The 16885-nt window shown below is 34.9% G+C and overlaps 1 protein-coding gene across 2 annotated transcripts; it reads right to left on the bottom strand.

Moving 5' to 3' along the window:
• Positions 1 to 4749: 4749 nt before the first annotated feature.
• On the bottom strand, positions 4750 to 16303 carry LOC134851297 (radial spoke head protein 3 homolog B-like). 2 transcript variants are annotated; one of them, XM_063867314.1, is made up of 10 exons: positions 15847 to 16303; positions 11939 to 12026; positions 11285 to 11455; positions 10834 to 10950; positions 10364 to 10567; positions 9690 to 9939; positions 8212 to 8288; positions 7734 to 7769; positions 5817 to 6032; positions 4750 to 4997 (listed from the first exon to the last, which is right to left on the bottom strand). In XM_063867314.1, the coding sequence occupies exons 1-10, from the start codon at positions 15957 to 15959 to the stop codon at positions 4980 to 4982; spliced, it is 1290 nt and encodes a 429-aa protein (XP_063723384.1). In that variant the 5' UTR covers positions 15960 to 16303; the 3' UTR covers positions 4750 to 4979. The 2 variants fall into 2 exon arrangements, with proteins under 2 accessions (XP_063723384.1, XP_063723385.1); XM_063867315.1 differs by lacking the exon at positions 7734 to 7769.
• Positions 16304 to 16885: the final 582 nt, after the last annotated feature.

Raw genomic sequence — 16885 nt, 5'->3', positions numbered from 1 at the left:
ATTTTGTTGTGCGGGATATTTCGCCACGCATAAATAATTCGCGTTACACTCTCAGCAATATGAATAAATTCTTCAAGTCGCGCATAATTTAGTCCAGAACATGACCAATTTGGAAACTTTCAAACCCCCAGAAATTTACAGAAAAATCTACAAAGTTTTGGCTATTTTGAGAAAGTTTTCACATTGAAAAGATTACAGCGTCGAGAAGTATTATTTCCAAAAGCTCCTGTTTTTTTGCAGTTTTTTTTAATGTCCTTGACTTGATTTTCGCTTCAGGACCAAAATGAACTCAATGTCTGAGAATTTTCTTTGCCAGCATGAAACAATTGCATCTAGAATCCATTCTTTTATGTTCCAATTTCAATCGGTCCTTTTAAAATTTTTAATCAATCTTTTTCATTTTGGAGCGAATGGCTATTTCTAATCAAATTCAAAGCGGTGCCGCTTTCTTTTGTTCTGCAGAAACAGATATCTTAAATTGGATGCTACAAAATGGCGATAATTTAAACTCGCTGCATGGGTTCACTTGAAGCCGAATGTTGACAATTATCAGCACCATCTAATTCCATCGGAAAGGCTAATTCGTCGCTTCCTTTTTCCAGCTTTCAAAATCAAACATAAAAGATCATCTAGCCATTTTGTTGGATGTACGCTATAAATACCATAATTAGAGCATTTAAATCAAAATTCTTAACCTTTCTGGATGATGGAAATGAGTAAGACTGATTCGGTTTTTAAGGAAAAATTTGCTTTGAAATTTTTTCTTATGTTTTTTTGAACCCTGGTGCAAGGAGAAAAACGATGGGAAAAATTCAGGGAAGAAATGTTTATTTGATCTGATTTCACCAAAATATAGACTTGTCGGTCGTCGTGTTAACCACAGATTTCTGATCGAAACTATGCCCTTATGTACTATTCGCTAACCGACCATTTTTTCTAAATGCGTCTACAAGGCCATTTTATATTTATATTTGCGGGGGGACCCTGCTATGCCAGAAAACGCGATTCATTGCTCAAATAAGTCCGAGTTAGGCATAAAAACGTTTTTTTTGTCTGTTTTTTCAAAAAATTGCTTGCGGCGGAGGAAACTTTTGGTCAAAATAAGTTCTTTATAGTGGTTAAGGAAAGCTTAGAAAAATTTCTGACTTCTCCTTAATCACTATAAAGAACTTATTTTGATCAAGAATTTCCTCCGCCGCAAGATATTTTTTGAAAATTCTTGCAAATCTTCCGCCCCTCCCCGCCACCCTGAGAAAATCCGAGTCAACACCTAAAAAGTTCTCTAAAAATATGTCGTTTTGAGTCGATTGCGGTACACTTTTAAGTTTAATTTTGTGATTCGAGTTACGTAAAAAACTGAAACAAAACAAAACAAAAAATGGAAAATATATTCAAAAGTTTTGCTTTCTCTAAACATTACGAGGCCAAAATGTGCAATGGATAGGCCCAGTTATGGATAGGCACAGTTTTATGTCTGTAGGGTCCTGGATTCCAGAGAAAAACCTTTAAACATGTTCCAAAATGTAAGAGGATTCAACTTACCAAATTTTCGTGGATTCCGCGTACAAATACCTGTAACGTAAATCTTGTCGGCACATTTGTTTTGTTGCGGATTCCGCAACAAGCAAATATATCTTGTTGTTCTGGATTCCGCAGCTGTAAGTGAACTTCGCAAAATGTAAGTGGAATCCGCAAAAGTAAGTGGAATCCGCAAACAAAATGCGGATTCCGCTCACAATTCGCGAATTCCACTTACAATTTGCGGATTCCACTTGCAATTAGCGGATTCCACAACAGCTCAATGTGACTATACACATGTCGTATATTTCAGATTCCACAAACTGTTCTGGATTTCGCATATTTGCCTATTTTTGGAGCGATTTTGAGCGGTACATTGTTATAGGTTTTTGTTTGCGGAATCCAAAACAGCAACGAAGATCAAAGAAAAGAAGCAATGATGCGGATTACGCGACAAACCTGACTTTGGCCTGTTGCGGAATCCGTTTACAATGCACAGAATGCACAGTTTGGCCTTGTAGTGAAACTTTTTTGAACCCTGGTGCACGAACTCTGGAGTATTGAGTCGATTGCTGTACATTTTTAATTTTAATTTTGTGATTCGAGCCACCGAAAAAAAAACTGAAACAAAACAAAAAATACTAAATCTGTTCAAAATTTTTAGTTTTTGAGCAAAAAAGAATTTTTTTTTCTTAATTTTCATTTTCTAGTTTGTTTACAAGCAGGTAAGGGGAATTGTTTTTACTACAAGTCGACCTTTTCTAACTCAACTCGCTAAAGATAAATCTGATAATGATTAGCATTAGCAATTTAGAATTGTATGTTCGATACGCGTCGATGGTCGCTATTGTTTACTTAAGACAAGAGCATATGGCGAATAAAAAAGGACCTTTCATGCTCGTAAATTACAATTTGAGTGTTTCATTTCAGCAGAGAGCACTTTCTTTCATATTTGGAAACCTTACTTTTTTGCTTATTCCTAAATGAGTTTAACATATTTTGGAGCTATTTTAGCCGTTGTCTTGCAAAACACAGCTTCGTCTCTGTGTTCAACCTTGTGTTTAGGGTTTCTACAGTAATTAATAGGTAATAATGAGTTTTTGTCAAGGGTAGTGCACGGAGAAAATTGATGGAAAAATTTTCTCGGATAAATGTTTTCATTGATTTGATATATCGAAAATATAGAGTTTTCGGTCGCTGTGTTAATCAGAAAATTTCTGGTCGAAACTATAATAGTTTTTGTTGCTTATGAATGCATGACCATTTCCTTGCTTGAGCTTATAACTAAGGTCAGATCCATGATTTACTCGAGGAACGGGGAGTTCAAAAAACTTCGAAAAATTTTTCGATATGTTTTCAGGGTCGGTCAGCCATAATTCGAGATCTTAAAAAAAGGACTGTTTGGAGGCACAGATATTCGAATTTCTAAAAAATAGAGACAACCGACGTGTCCCTCCTATCTAAATTTGCTACTACACGAGGTGAATTGTTTTTCAGAGTTTAATAAAACCATCAACTAAAATTATCCTTTTCTCGAAAATAATTGAATCATGATCACAAAAAAATTATCAGAGCTACTTTTGCGCAAAGTTGTCACTTTTTGTCACTCATTTATCGTATTCATAAGTTTCTCTGCTTACTTTGCTCAAAGTAAAAGATAGCAATGTATAAAACGTTACAATGAATTGGGCTATGTACGTCAAAAAATGAAATTTATATAAAATCAATTCGAAAATTTCGCTTTTTAGAGTTAGTTTCGAGCAGGTACTCATTTAGTATTGAGTGTAAAAATTGCACTACGGATCGATTTTTTTTCTAATTTAACTCATTGCAGATATTGATGCTGGCTAGTGTTTACAAAATGCGAGCCCATATGGCGGAGAAAACAGAACCATTCAATCCCATAAGCTACAGCTCGTTGGTTCCATTCCGGCAGATGGTTCATTTTTATTTTTAAATATTTCTTTTGTTTCTTCTTAAAGGATTTTTTGCCTCAAAAATTTTTGCCGTTGTCACTGCTTTTTTTGTGTTTAGAATTCTACAGTTACTGATGTATAATTCCACAAAATAGCGCTTCTCATCATTGCATTTTTCCTTCTCTCTTTTGGTTGAAATGGACAATCAAAGCGTCGAAATACAATAACTAATGATCTTTGCAAACAGAAAACTGAAAAAGAGTCAAGAAACGGACAAAAAATAAAAAACCGTCGTTTTTTGGGAAAAACTTCAATTTTCGAAATTCTGAATACCAAATATATGGTTTTGAATCTCTCCCACTTTCAAAAACAGACTATGATTGACACTTTGTTGATCAAAATTACCCCATTTGAGAAAAATGGATCAAAAAGTAAATTTTTCATTCCACTGTAAATTTTTCAACCTGAAAAGTGAAATCCTATTTCGAAACTAGAATTCGATCATGAATTCTGGGATTTTAGTACTTTTGCTGCTCGACACTGCAGTTAGCCTTCCTTTCAACAAAGGAAATAAAGTGAATGTGAAAAAAAATCAAAAGTCATACCGCATGAACAAAATTTTGACAAACAAAATACCAAGACCTACATAACAATCTTCACTAAATTCATCATTTCTCATAAAAGATGTCATCGAAAAAAGGAAACACTGCAATTCTCTCCAGAGCTTCTATTAGAGTTTAACAAAAAAAACTGTTTTTTAACATCATTTTTAGGACACTTGAAGAGGTCATTTCAAATTGTAATGTTTGGCAAGGCTAAGTTTGTGCTTTGCAAAACCATTGCATATCGAATAATAGCTAAAAAAAGATTCGGAAAAGTTTCAAGTAACCCAAGAATTTAAAAACAAACAGACGGAACATTTTTGAAGCTTTTTCAAAACTACAAAGTGCAATTTAGTGCGTATCTTTAGATTGTCTTCTTGTCGATGAGTATAACACATTATAAGAAAGTCGGGTCTTTAACTTTTCATATAACCTTTCTATTCGAAACGAAAACGTTTTTTATATTCGTTCATTGACTTTTGAAAGATGAAGACTGTTTTTGAGGAAGGGCGACAAACAAATGCACTCCACTCTCTTGGTCTAGTTTTTCCAAATAATTTTAAATATTATTTTAACCATAAGTATGTTTAATATCTTAAAAAGTTTCAGCAAATCGTGAAAACTTGATATGACTCAAGAAAAATAGTTTTTTTTGAAAAAAAGCAAAGCTTGCATGTGCGGACAGCAAGTCCGGTTCTGAGCAAAAAGGGGAAGAATATTCGTAACTTTTTCTTCCCATTTATTTCTACTCTCATTTCAATCTGACTTCGCATAGTTGGTCAAATTTTGCATTCAAAAAGCGGTAGAATTTTCAAAATGCAACAAATATATGCACGGTTTGAATTCTTTTACAAATTTAAAATTTAAAATCTTTTGAAGCTAAGAGACAGTTTCGGATTTGTAGAGCAGGTTCTCATTGGGCAATTCATTTTGATTGGAGGGATCATTCGTCATCTTTACCCTGAAACAACCAAATGGCACTTTTGAACACAAACAAAAAAAAATCTTTTACAAATTCTTAAAAGATCGTAATAAGTGATGCCATATGGGCATTATTGTTTCGACTTTCAAAGAAAATGAGGAATACTTATGCTTGGGGTGATTTTTTATTCGGTCAGTTTTAGGTTATTTAACTTAGCGTTTTTGACAGAATTTTCCATACTATCTGAAAGATTTTGTTGTCCGGGGCTCAAATTAAAAAAAAGTTTACCTGTGATGATTTTTTCTCTAAATTTACGGGGTTTAAAAATTGTTAATTTGGCCAATATGGGATAAAAGTTGTGTTTTTTATGACATGCGTAAGCAAACTTATGCGTTTCAAATTGAATTGAGACATTTCAATTTGTCCTAGTATTAGGATACAGGACGCCTAATACACCCCGTATTAGCGTGTAAGGGGTTGGAATGAAGAAAAAAAAACGAAAGAAAATTTTTCAATCTAAATCTTTTAAAATTGTTCTTAAAGAAGAATCGGAACATCTAGCATGGTTGGGATATACCAGCAATTTTGTTCCCTCTTAGAAATTTTTCTTAATTGAAGTGGGGCATGCTATTTGGTCTATTTAATAATTTGCCGTCTTCATTTTTTAAATAAATTTTTCATGTTTTTTTTTGAAAAATAAACTTTTCATAGTTCTTTTAAAAACGATTTTTGCTCCTGGAACAAAGGCAGTCGGAATATTGAGGGATTCGCCCTGATACGATCAGTCTTGTTAGTATTTTAGAGAGCATTGTCATTGAAACGTTTTTACATATTAGGAAGCTTAATGTGAGTTTCTACCTCTTCATCATCGGCTTTCGTGACGTCATCGTCGGCCGCCTGTTCAGTACTCGGATCTTCTTCGTCGTTGTTTGTCGCATTCTGGGCCGCCCCCTCGTCCACAGTTGAAGTTTCATCCGCCCCCGTCTCGCCTCCCTCCGCTCCGGACACAGACATGCCGGCTGCACTGGAGGGCGCAGGCTCCGGCACTGCGACAGCAACATTCGGCTCCGATTCCTAAATTGCATCGAAACGTTATAAAACAACATTGAATTTTTTATTTTAGTTTAATTTTCTTGCTTTTTTCTTGGAAATCTAAGGCATGTCTTGCAATAAAAAAGCAAAACAATTTTCTTTCAATATTAGCATTCCGACAACACAGGGTCTTTTGATTTTCAGCTATATAACGAACATGCAGTAGCGAAACACTATGAACCTTATAAACTTACCTTTTCTTAGAACTCAATTCGGTTAGAAAAAAAAACTCAGTTTGAAGCGGTGTACATATAAACGTCTGCAAAAATTAGTCCGATTAGAGTTGAGAAAACTCATTCATCATCAATTTTTTTCCCACCACTTCCAAAATTGTTCTGATATTTTTTGATTTTCAAATCAAATTGATTACACTGATTTTGATGATGCCTAGTTTGTGATGTAATTTTTCATGTTTATTTAGATGTAACTACAGCTCATTCTTGCAGATTAAGCATGATTCAATCAACCTTTACATAGGAAAAAATCCGAAAAAAAATTAACTTAAAAAGATTTTTTTCTCGATTTTTTTAATAGGGTTTTTGCAATTTTCTTAGCAACTCTGCTTCATAACACGTAATTGGGGCGTATTTACAGTTTTCACAATTTACCTTATTTTAAAACTACCTATTTTTTTAAAAAAATTGTTATAGTTGGAGAGGCAACACGTATGAAGTTATTTCTACATAGAGGTTTTTCTTGAAAATCAAATCTGTTATCTCGAAAATCTTTTCTTTTACGGGGAAGTTTTGTAAAAAATCATCAAAATTTGAATTAATCTTGACAGTAAAAACCCACGCCTAATTAGCGTTTACAAAATCGGAGACAGAAACAAGAGACTTATTCCGATGAAATGACGTGAAATCCACCATTAAGAGTATCAAATGTCAAAAAGATACTAAAAGGAAACAGTAAGCATGCACACGAGGAAGGAACTAATCTATCTATTTTGAAGGGTACTATTATTGTAGCATAAGCCGCCCTTCTAAGTTTGCAGGAAGTACAAAAGATTTCCTTTCAAAAATCATCGGTTGCTTGGGTTCAAGGATCAAGTTAATATCCCCTCACCATCCCCCCTTCCCTCCAGTACATAGACCAAGCTATATTTATCCATCTTTTTCTTGAATTTGAACTAAAATTGCGCTGGAAAAAAAGTTTGAAAAAAAATGAATCCACAAATCTCAAACGGACTTGTTTTTGGCTAGATCACTTTATCTATGCCAAAAATTATGTCATATTTTCCATTTAAGATGATGGTAGAACAAGTAGCAGAATAACTGGAAAGTTCTATAAAAGTAAAACTATACAGATGCAGCAGTTTTGATTGTATCGTACCCGACTAAAAATGAATTAACAATTCGGGTAGTCTTCTTGCACTTTTTGAGGATCTTGTTGACTAAAAATTATGGCAAAAAATATCCATCTCCGTCGATGTACCCGAGAACTGTATGATTAATTTTTATCCATACACTCCACTCCGTGTATGAAATTGTGAAATGAGCATTTTTTTGTATGTAATTCTATCGCAAGCATTTCTTGTGTACGAAGGTCAACACGGGACATGACTAAGTTAACGGTTAGGCGCATGACAATTTCGTACCTTGTAATTAATTTTCCCGTTTTGCAATAGGGGGGTGGGGTAGTCAACAAGATCCTCCTTTGAGTCTATGATTATGATGAACTTACTCTGTCGCGTGCTTTCTCGATGTCAGAAAGGCGGACCTAATTGGCGCGCAAACGAAAGAAACTCAACAAAAAGAAAAAAATGAAACAAAAATGGAGATCACAAATCAAAAGGAAATAATAAAAAACAAAATAATTCAGGATGAAAAAAGACACTCGATGAACTAAAAAGACATTTATTCCATGATTATTAAGTTAATTTAGTTAACCGAACACATGTAAAAAATCAAGGAATTCAAAAAAGAACCTAATCACTGCTTCAAATCAGTTTATTTCGGGCAATCCCACTCAATTTGACTTGCTGAATCAGGGGCGATCTACAATTTTCACGACGAGGGGCAGAGTTTCAAAAATTTTCATATATTTTGTCGACCTTTTAAAGGTTATTTTGTAAAATTTTCCCCTAAACCTGCCCCTGTGTTGAATTTCTGTCCATTAAATCCGTAGTATTTAAAGTTAATATAAATAGCAAGGTATGTACCAGTTTGATTCCTGTCTGTTGTCTACTTAGCGCCACGAAGGAAGCTTCCCTCTTGCTCACGACTTCCCGGATAATTCCTAGAACAACAAAATAATCATCGCGTCTAAAATTAGTGTCACGAATTGGGAAGAAAGCGACGAATTATTTGTGATCGACTTTAACTGGCATATATTGACTTTTTATAAACGACTACTTTTTGACGAAAATTTTGCTTTCATTACGAGGCTAAACTATGCACTCGATTGGCACAAAATTTTAAGTATGTATTTTCCTTGATTCCAGAGACAAATCTTTAAAATTGTTCCAAAACACAAGTGGATTCCACTCACAAAATTCTCTTGGATTGCGCGTACAAACGCCTGTAACATAAATTTTGTCGGCACATTTGTTTTGTCCAAAAAATGTTAATGGAATCCGCAAATGTACGCGGATTCCGCAAATTGTAAGTGGACTCAGCAATTTTGCTTATTACTGCTGCAAACCAAAGGTTAACAATTAGAACTTTGATTTGTTATCTAGCAATGCGGAATTTAAGACCAAAGACCTAACCATTGTCAGCTAAATCCAGGAACAAATCTGAATAATTGGTTAATCTGAAAACATTGGATTGATGATTTGGGAAACACAATCACCGAATTAGGTCATTATTTGGGATTATAGTGGGTTCATGTGTTTATGCCTAAATTTTATTATTTGTTTGTGGATTCCACAAACTGTTCCGGACTTGTAAATGCTATTGCGGATTCCAGAAAATCCCCCTTTTTTGGAGCATTTTCAAGCTTTTGAGCGGTACAGTGTTTTAGCTATTTGTTTGTGAGTTCAAAATAGCAAAGAAGATAAAAAAAATTAGCAATTTTGTGGAGTCTGATTTTGGCCAAGTGGTAGCATTTCCAGGTTGCCATAATCAAAATTGGATATTTTCAGACCACCGCGACCAAAATTTGTTGTTTCCAGACTTTGCAGACCGAGGCAATGTGTCCAAGAGAAAGTAAACCGCGATTGGTGCGACCGAACTAAAATTAATTGCGCCTTTTACCAGATGCAAAAAAAATCACAAAAGCCAAAAAGATTCGATAAATAAAAATCCTAAATTTTTTGAAAATTCATCTTTTTATTTTAGCTACAACAATTAAGTGAATGGGCAGTGAAGTGAAGTTCATCCGCGGTATTTTCAATAAGTTGAAGCTCATCTGCGGTAAAACTGAGGCTTTGAGATATTATCTAGCAATTTCCAAGATGTTGGTTTTTCTAGATTTTTCGAAAGAATACCAAAAAGTAGACCGAGACGCCAAAAAACCGTCAGCCTTACAGCTAATATTTTGATCTTACAAGATCTTGCAAACATATTTTTGCGGTATATTATAAACTCAAACATAACCTCCTTAAAAAGGGTTTTTACAAGTATTTTGCAAGAAAGCCATACTTGCAAGATAATTGCACGGCAACCATGCTTCAGGAAAAGGGTGAGAATGACTCACCGTCCATGACCGTTCTTCCGATGATTAGTGACTCCAACTTGTCCACTACTCGGTCCATGAGCCATGGAATGAATGACTCATCCACATCTCTCTCCACTGGGTCATAGAAGAAGCCATGGTCAGTGAGGTTGCCGAAGACAGATGGAATGAGGTCTGAAAGGTAGCTCTGGGCGAATGCTCTAGCGGCTAATTTGTCAGCCGTCTCTTTCTCCTTGTTCAACACCTCTCGCTGCTGGTTCAATCTACGCAGCTGAAACGATACGAAGTTCTCATACCCAGTCATCTCAAAATAAAACTAAAGGCTGACTCTGGAAAAAGACCCACGCCGGAATGAACCAAGCTTTTGATTTTGTGATGTGGAATATATTCGCCATTTTCTAATTCTTCAAATCTTTAATCGCAGCATAAATATTTGAAATTATAGTTTGGAAGCGAGAAAAGGGGGTGTTATATTTTTTGTTACTTGGCTGAGGGATCTATACTGTATATGACGGCTTGATTTTTACGTACAATTTCAAAAAAAAAATGATTATTTTAACGAAACTCGCCCATTATTAATTATCCCTACGCGTAAACTTATGGTAAATGTCTGAAAATATGTTTTGTTTTCCTTATCACAAGTTGGTAACATACGCTCGGAACATTTTGTGCTGTTTGCGCGTGTTCAAGCATACCTTCTCCTCGCTGTGTCTCCTCTCCTGTTCCTCCAGCCTCTGTTGTTCGACTAGTTCGGCATTTCTGAGTTGTTCGAATGACCTTTGTTGCTGTCTCAGATTGGCCAACTCCTCCTCCTCCATCACCTCCAGAAGACTCTGCTCCAGTGTCTTCCCAACCAACACTTCCAGAATTGGACCCACTTCCACGTCAAAGTCAAACAACTACACGCAACAAAACCCATGAAACAAAAAAGGGCGATTTAAAGAGCATCATGTTTATCCTCGGAGGATAGGTGGGATGTGGCCTCAACTTTTTCCGTGTGGGGTGGGGGGAGTTCACTTTTTTGGGGCGTTTGTTCAGCAGATATGACAAATGTGAAAAAGCTTTGAAAGGAGCTGGGAAGGGAATGGGGTGTGTCGAAAAAAGTCATAATTTTATTGAGGTATTGGACTTTCTTCAGTTGTATTATGTTACAAAAATAACTCACGTCTCCCTCTTCGATTTGTGTCTCCACATCCATGCCTGTCTTGGCGGGAATGAAGAGGGGAGTGGGGGGTCTGTCCAGGAATGCATCAGTCTGCACCGCAATGTCACTCTCTTCCACCTACACACAGAACAGTGAACAAATCAACACCAAGAAAAACTAAAAGTGAATCGAATAAAAAAAAAGATAAACATTTTAATTTTTCATCCTTTCTGTGATGAAAAATGGTGATCAAACAATTTTTTAGATGAACCATGATTAGAAATAGCAAAAAAAAACAAGAACAAACAAATGCATGTCTGAATAACTGGCTTAGTCGAAATGAATCGTCGAATATCCACACTCTTAATGTTTTTTCCAAAAAAAAAAAATCTTTTTCTGAGAAGAAAGTGATTTTTTTTTTCTATCAAAACAACGTCCAGTTGTATGCATTAAAATTTTAAATCTAACGTACTCTGTCACTTAGCTCCTCCAGATATAGTTCGGTCTGGACGTTGATGTGTTTGCGGCCCTCCACTGGCTCGGGCGAGCGTGGCTTCAGCTGGTCCTTGGCCCTCTTGCGGGCGATGGTGCGTCTCCTCGCCTCCTGCTGCCGCTGGATTTCTATGGGGTCGGGTTGTGCAGTCTACATGAGGAAAACAAATATTTCAACATATTTTACTATTGCAGCAGGCGCGCATCTAGAGTTTGTTCACACATCTCGCCATTCTCAGATCTCACAATTTTTTACTTAATTTTTTCAAGGGAATCATTAAAACACCGACTTAATTTCTACAACATTCATGTCTTGAAAATTATCTTATAAAACATTCAAAATTTTATGTGAAGCAAGCTCTGGTTATTTTCGACTAATTCCCTTCCCACACACATTTCAAATTACAATTTTCATAGTTGTTTCGAGGGTAATTATGGCTAAACACGTGATGCTTTGATGAGCAACATGAGAAAAAACTTTTAAAAACAGCTAGTTTGTTCACCTGGCCAAATTTCAATGCTCCGTGACAATTTTAAAGTATTTTTAACATTTTAATGAAGTCCAAATATAGGGGAAAAAGAAAAACCCAAGTTTTAGGTTAGTTTATGAAGAAATTGTAAAGAAAGCACTCACGACTGGGAGGGTGTGTTGAGCGTAGGTGTTTCCCCGGACCACTCTTCTGTCGTACATGATGTTGCCATACTTGGCCTCTGTCCGGTCACTGCAACAAAAACTAACACACATAAACAAACTCACAAAAACAAACACATAACATTTTTCTCCGACCTATTTTTTGGGAGGTAATTTTTTTTCTTGTCTGCCAATTGTGTGCCAAACAGTTCAATTAATTATGCCAAATGGCAAAAATGGCAATTTTGAAAACCATATATTTTTATAAAAATCATCAAGGGGTGAGGGTGAACTGACACTTTTTGAATTTGAGCTCAAGGCATCCATTTTCATCAAACGGTATAAAAAATTTTGCCATACAGGGTTAGTTAAAAAGATACAATTTTGCGAATAGAAAATCAACTTAGCTAAACATACATTTTGTATCGGTTTCTTTGAAAAAAACTAAAACGAAAACTTTGATGAGAAGTTGACAAAGCTTTAAAATGAAGAAAAACAGCTTGCTGTATTTAAACTTTTTCTCTGTATGCTGCTTAGACTGTTCCGACCAAGCAGCTAAATTGGCAGGTCATTTTAGGTTTTTGAATTGATTACGTAATAGTTATTTTATGATTATTCTCAAGGTAGTTTTTCCTTGAGATCAATGTAGTCGATCAAAATAACAGTTTTCAAAAGAAATTTATTTCACTACAATAAAAAAGTAGAACTTTTGTTTCCAAAGTGAGGTTTACCATGTGATTGTTTTTTCCATTTTTTTATTACTACGTGCACATATTTTTGGTGTGACAAACTATTCTTAGCTGAATTGACTCCAAATTGAACAAAGGCGAATTAATTGGTCCATTTGGAATATTCGAAGAATTAAATTACTAAGGGTATAAATTGATCTTGAATTCAGGATAGAAAAAAAACATCTTACGGGCTTATATTTTTTCGTTCCGTTGTTCAAAAAATGAGAATTATATACGCTCGGGGTTTTTACTTTAATTCAAACCAATACCTGAAAGACGGATATACAATCGTGCTCTAGCCCATAAAAAGCATTGTTCCAAGCGGTTTTGCTAGGCATTATCCTAAACGCGCTTTGAGCCTACTTTAACTGCTCAGTTACTTAATCAAAAGTTGTTGCTATAGGCTATCCCCCACTTACATTTCCATTTATTGTTCCGACTTTCGATACGAAAGTAACGGAATATTTGTGCTCGGGGTGGGTTTTTTTTTTCTTCAGACAAATTTCGACTTTTTAACTAGCCATTTTTGACTGAAATTTTTTACATCATTCGAAAGGTATTGTTGTCCTGAGCTCAAATTTGAAAAGATATTTTACCTGTGATCATTTTTCGTAAAGTTACGGGGGTTTAAAGATTGCCATTTTGGCCAATTTGGGACAATTAACGCGCGATATATTTCGCGCTATTAACGCGTAAGCGGAGAGTTAATCCGTCTTAGAAATCGTTCCAAATTGGTTAAAAGAAGCTTATGTGCCATAATTGGCTTGTTACAAGGAGCGAAATCTAATGTTATGTACTTTGTATGGCGTGTGGGGGGATGATTTTAATAAAAAATTTCAAATTTTTGAATTTTTTTTTTTGATTTTGTTTTATTTCATTGAATTTTTAAATATTATTACTGCTCCATAAACCTTAAAAGGCAGTCGGAACATTCAGGGTTTCGCCCTGATACGAGCAGTCTTGTTGCTCTTTCCAAAAGTTTATTTAAAATGACTCCACTTTAATTACTCCACTTATTGTTCCGACTTTCGTAACCAAAGTAACAGAACATTTGTGCTCTGTGTGGGTTTTTTTTCAGACAAATTTCGACTTTTTAACTAGCCATTTTGACAAAATTTCTTACATCATTCGAAAGCTATTGTTGTCCTGAGCTTATATTTGAAAATATTGATCATTTTTTGTAACGTTATGGGGGTTTAAAGATTGCCACTTTGGTCATTTTGGCCAATTTGGGATAATTAATGCGCAATATATTTCGCGCTATTAACGCGGAAGCGAGATTTAACTCATCTTAGAAATTATTCCAAACTGGTTCAAGGAAGCTTATGTGCCATAATTGATTTGTAAATAGAAGCAAAATCTTTCACTTTTTACTTAATATGTTGTGTGGGGTGATGTTTTCACAAAAAACTTCAAATTTTTCAAAAAAAAAAATTAATTTCTTTTTATTACTTTTAACTTTTTCATGTTATTTCTGCTCAATAGACGTTAAAAGGCAGTAGGAACATTCAGGGCTTCATCATGATGCGAGCAATTTTGTTCCACCTTTCAAATTTCTTTCTTTCGTGGTTTCTTTTTTTGTGCTATTATGGCTAAATGCGTGATGTTACGATGTAAAGAATGAAGAAAAAACTTATTCACAATTATTATTTTTTCACCATGCCAATTTTCCTTGATTTTTTTGATGTTAGATTTTTTTGAAAACTTGAATTTGAAAGGTGGGGGGAAAAAGATAAAAACCCAAAATTTCTGTTTTTATACGTGATGTTATCATGCGTGATGTTCCTTAGTAAACAAAACTATGTTCACAGTTCTTAGTTTAATCACCAAGCCAACTTTCCTTTAAATTTGATCTAATTTTTGAAAATTTAAACTAAAATGTGGCGGACAAAAAAATCCCTAATGCGAAACAAAACTTTACACTCAATTTATATCATATCTTGTTGCTCAAAACTTCTTAGTTAACCTAAGTTTTTTAAAGTAATTACGGCTCTATTTCCTTTTCCCCCCCACCTCACACAAGCTTCAATATATTAGTGTAACGAGTGGCTTTACGAGGTTGAGTATGAAGACCAAATATGTTTGTCGTGGCCTTATTAGTCTGTATGTAAATTTTCATAACAATTAGACAATGTGGTCAACAAATTTACATGTAAAAATTTGCAGGTGGGGGAAAGGAAAAAGAGCCGTAATTACTATTGAGTATGGTAGAATTTTTTTGGTTATTTTCTTTGAAATACAAGCAGTCGCCTCTTTCCCTCATCGCCCTCATTTGAAATTCAATTTTTGAAAAAAAAACGTTGTGTTATCATAATGAAACTTGGAAGGATGAAAAAAAAGAAATCTGATCACAGTTGTTAGTTTGTTTACAGTGCAAAGTTTCACTACATGATGACAATGTAAAAATAGTTATTCAAAACTGTAATTCAAATGTACGGGGAGTGAAAAAAGTGCCTGTAAAGAAAGCCCGTGGGATGATTTTTTTTATCTGAAAATCAATTTAAGAAAGCTTATCTAAAATATTTTCAAGTGAACAAATTCTGGCTTCCTTTATAACATGCTAGTTTATAATTTTATAATATGACGGGAGCGGTGGTAAAAACGGAACAGATTCTGTGTTAGTTGGGTAAGTTTTGAAAAAGATGACAAAAACAGTTTGAAACTTGTAACTTTTGGAGGAGAACAGTTTGATGTTTTTTGAAAAGCTTATACACAGTTTTGCGATCTCCCAAACGAAAATATTTATCCAATAAAAAATTTCTCTATGACAAAATATATGATACTTTGACGTATGGTTTCAGTAATTATGGAATCAGAATAACTTTTTTTTAATTTGTCAATTTTAAATTTTACAAATATGACAACGACTACTTAATTTTTTTTTTCAAATTGAAGCTCATGAAATGAGGGAGAAAAGTGAAGAATAGTCGATTGTTTTTTCCTTATGGTCCCTTTTCCAGCCTGATGTATTTTTTTAGCATCATCAAACTATGGGTTTTAAATATAATGTGGTTCCTACGAACGCAGAGGAGCTATCAGTAAGCCTTAACAATCCTGTCGAGGATCCATTTGTATTATCTCCCCACATTCCAGACTGTGTTATTTTGAAAGGGGGGAAAATTTCTGGGGAGTGGTTTGTTTTGGAATGTCGGGGTTGGAATCTAAGCTTAAAATACTCACTCGTCCCTGTAAAGAGACTGATCTGCACCCCCATTCTTGGCTGCTCTGGGCTGACTGTTGAACTGGTATGTCTCTGTCACAGGGGGACCTCTTTGAGCCACCATCGAAGCCATAGTCCACTTTTGTTACTAACCACAACTATTTATAACTCGGATAAAAAAGTACACTAAAGCTGCCTATACTTGATCGAAGTATTTGCCTTGTAACAGTATGTAGTTGTTAAGGCAGGTGTAAAAAATACTGTTTTTTTTTTAATTTTTCCGCTTTTTTCAGCGCGTTATTGTACTATACTGCAGCTATAACGATAGTTTTTGATATGAAAGGTACTAGCTCAGTATATTGTTATTAAATGCTAGCAAAATTATGTGTGCTGGCCGGTTTGATTAAATATACCGAGATCAATTTGAAATAAATAAAAAAGAAAAAAGCACGTGTGATTCAACGTATAAACACATTGTGGCGAGTTTTGTAATGGTGATGCTCATAAATCTAAAAAATTGAAGCATGGTAAATTGAAGCCTGTACGTTTAAAAGTATGTTTTGGATTATCATGAAAAAATAAAAACTATGTTGCTTAAAGGTTGAGCTGAAAATAACTACTTACAGAGACGAGTCGATACCATATAATTTAGGCTCTTTTTCCTGGGTCGGATCTTGGATTCTCTCGAGGGGGAGACGAGACAGTGGAGCTGATTTCAAAAAAAAAATTCAAAATTTTATCGACCTTTTTTTATGTCGACCAAATTTATTTCAGAGACCTCACAAACCACTACAAAAACTTTAAAAATTCAAAAAAGAAACAGAACAAAAAGGTGTTTTGGCAACTTTTGAAAAAATGTTGACCAAAAATTTGGCGGTTTTTTTTTTTGGCTCGAACTTACCCTCAAATTCAGTATATACTGGTGCCAAAGGCACCTTTAGAAAAATTTTAGTGTCGGGTCAGCCAATTTGGAGATCTTAAAATAGTACAAAGGGGGGACCCTTTGGGTCGGCAGGGGTCTTAGACACACCCCTCTTGGGGTTTAAAGAGCCGCTGGCT

The sequence above is a fragment of the Symsagittifera roscoffensis genome, chromosome 7 (assembly GCF_963678635.1).
Source record: "Symsagittifera roscoffensis chromosome 7, txSymRosc1.1, whole genome shotgun sequence".
Taxonomy (NCBI): Eukaryota; Metazoa; Xenacoelomorpha; order Acoela; family Convolutidae; genus Symsagittifera; species Symsagittifera roscoffensis.
This window is presented reverse-complemented; position numbering and strand designations above follow the sequence as displayed.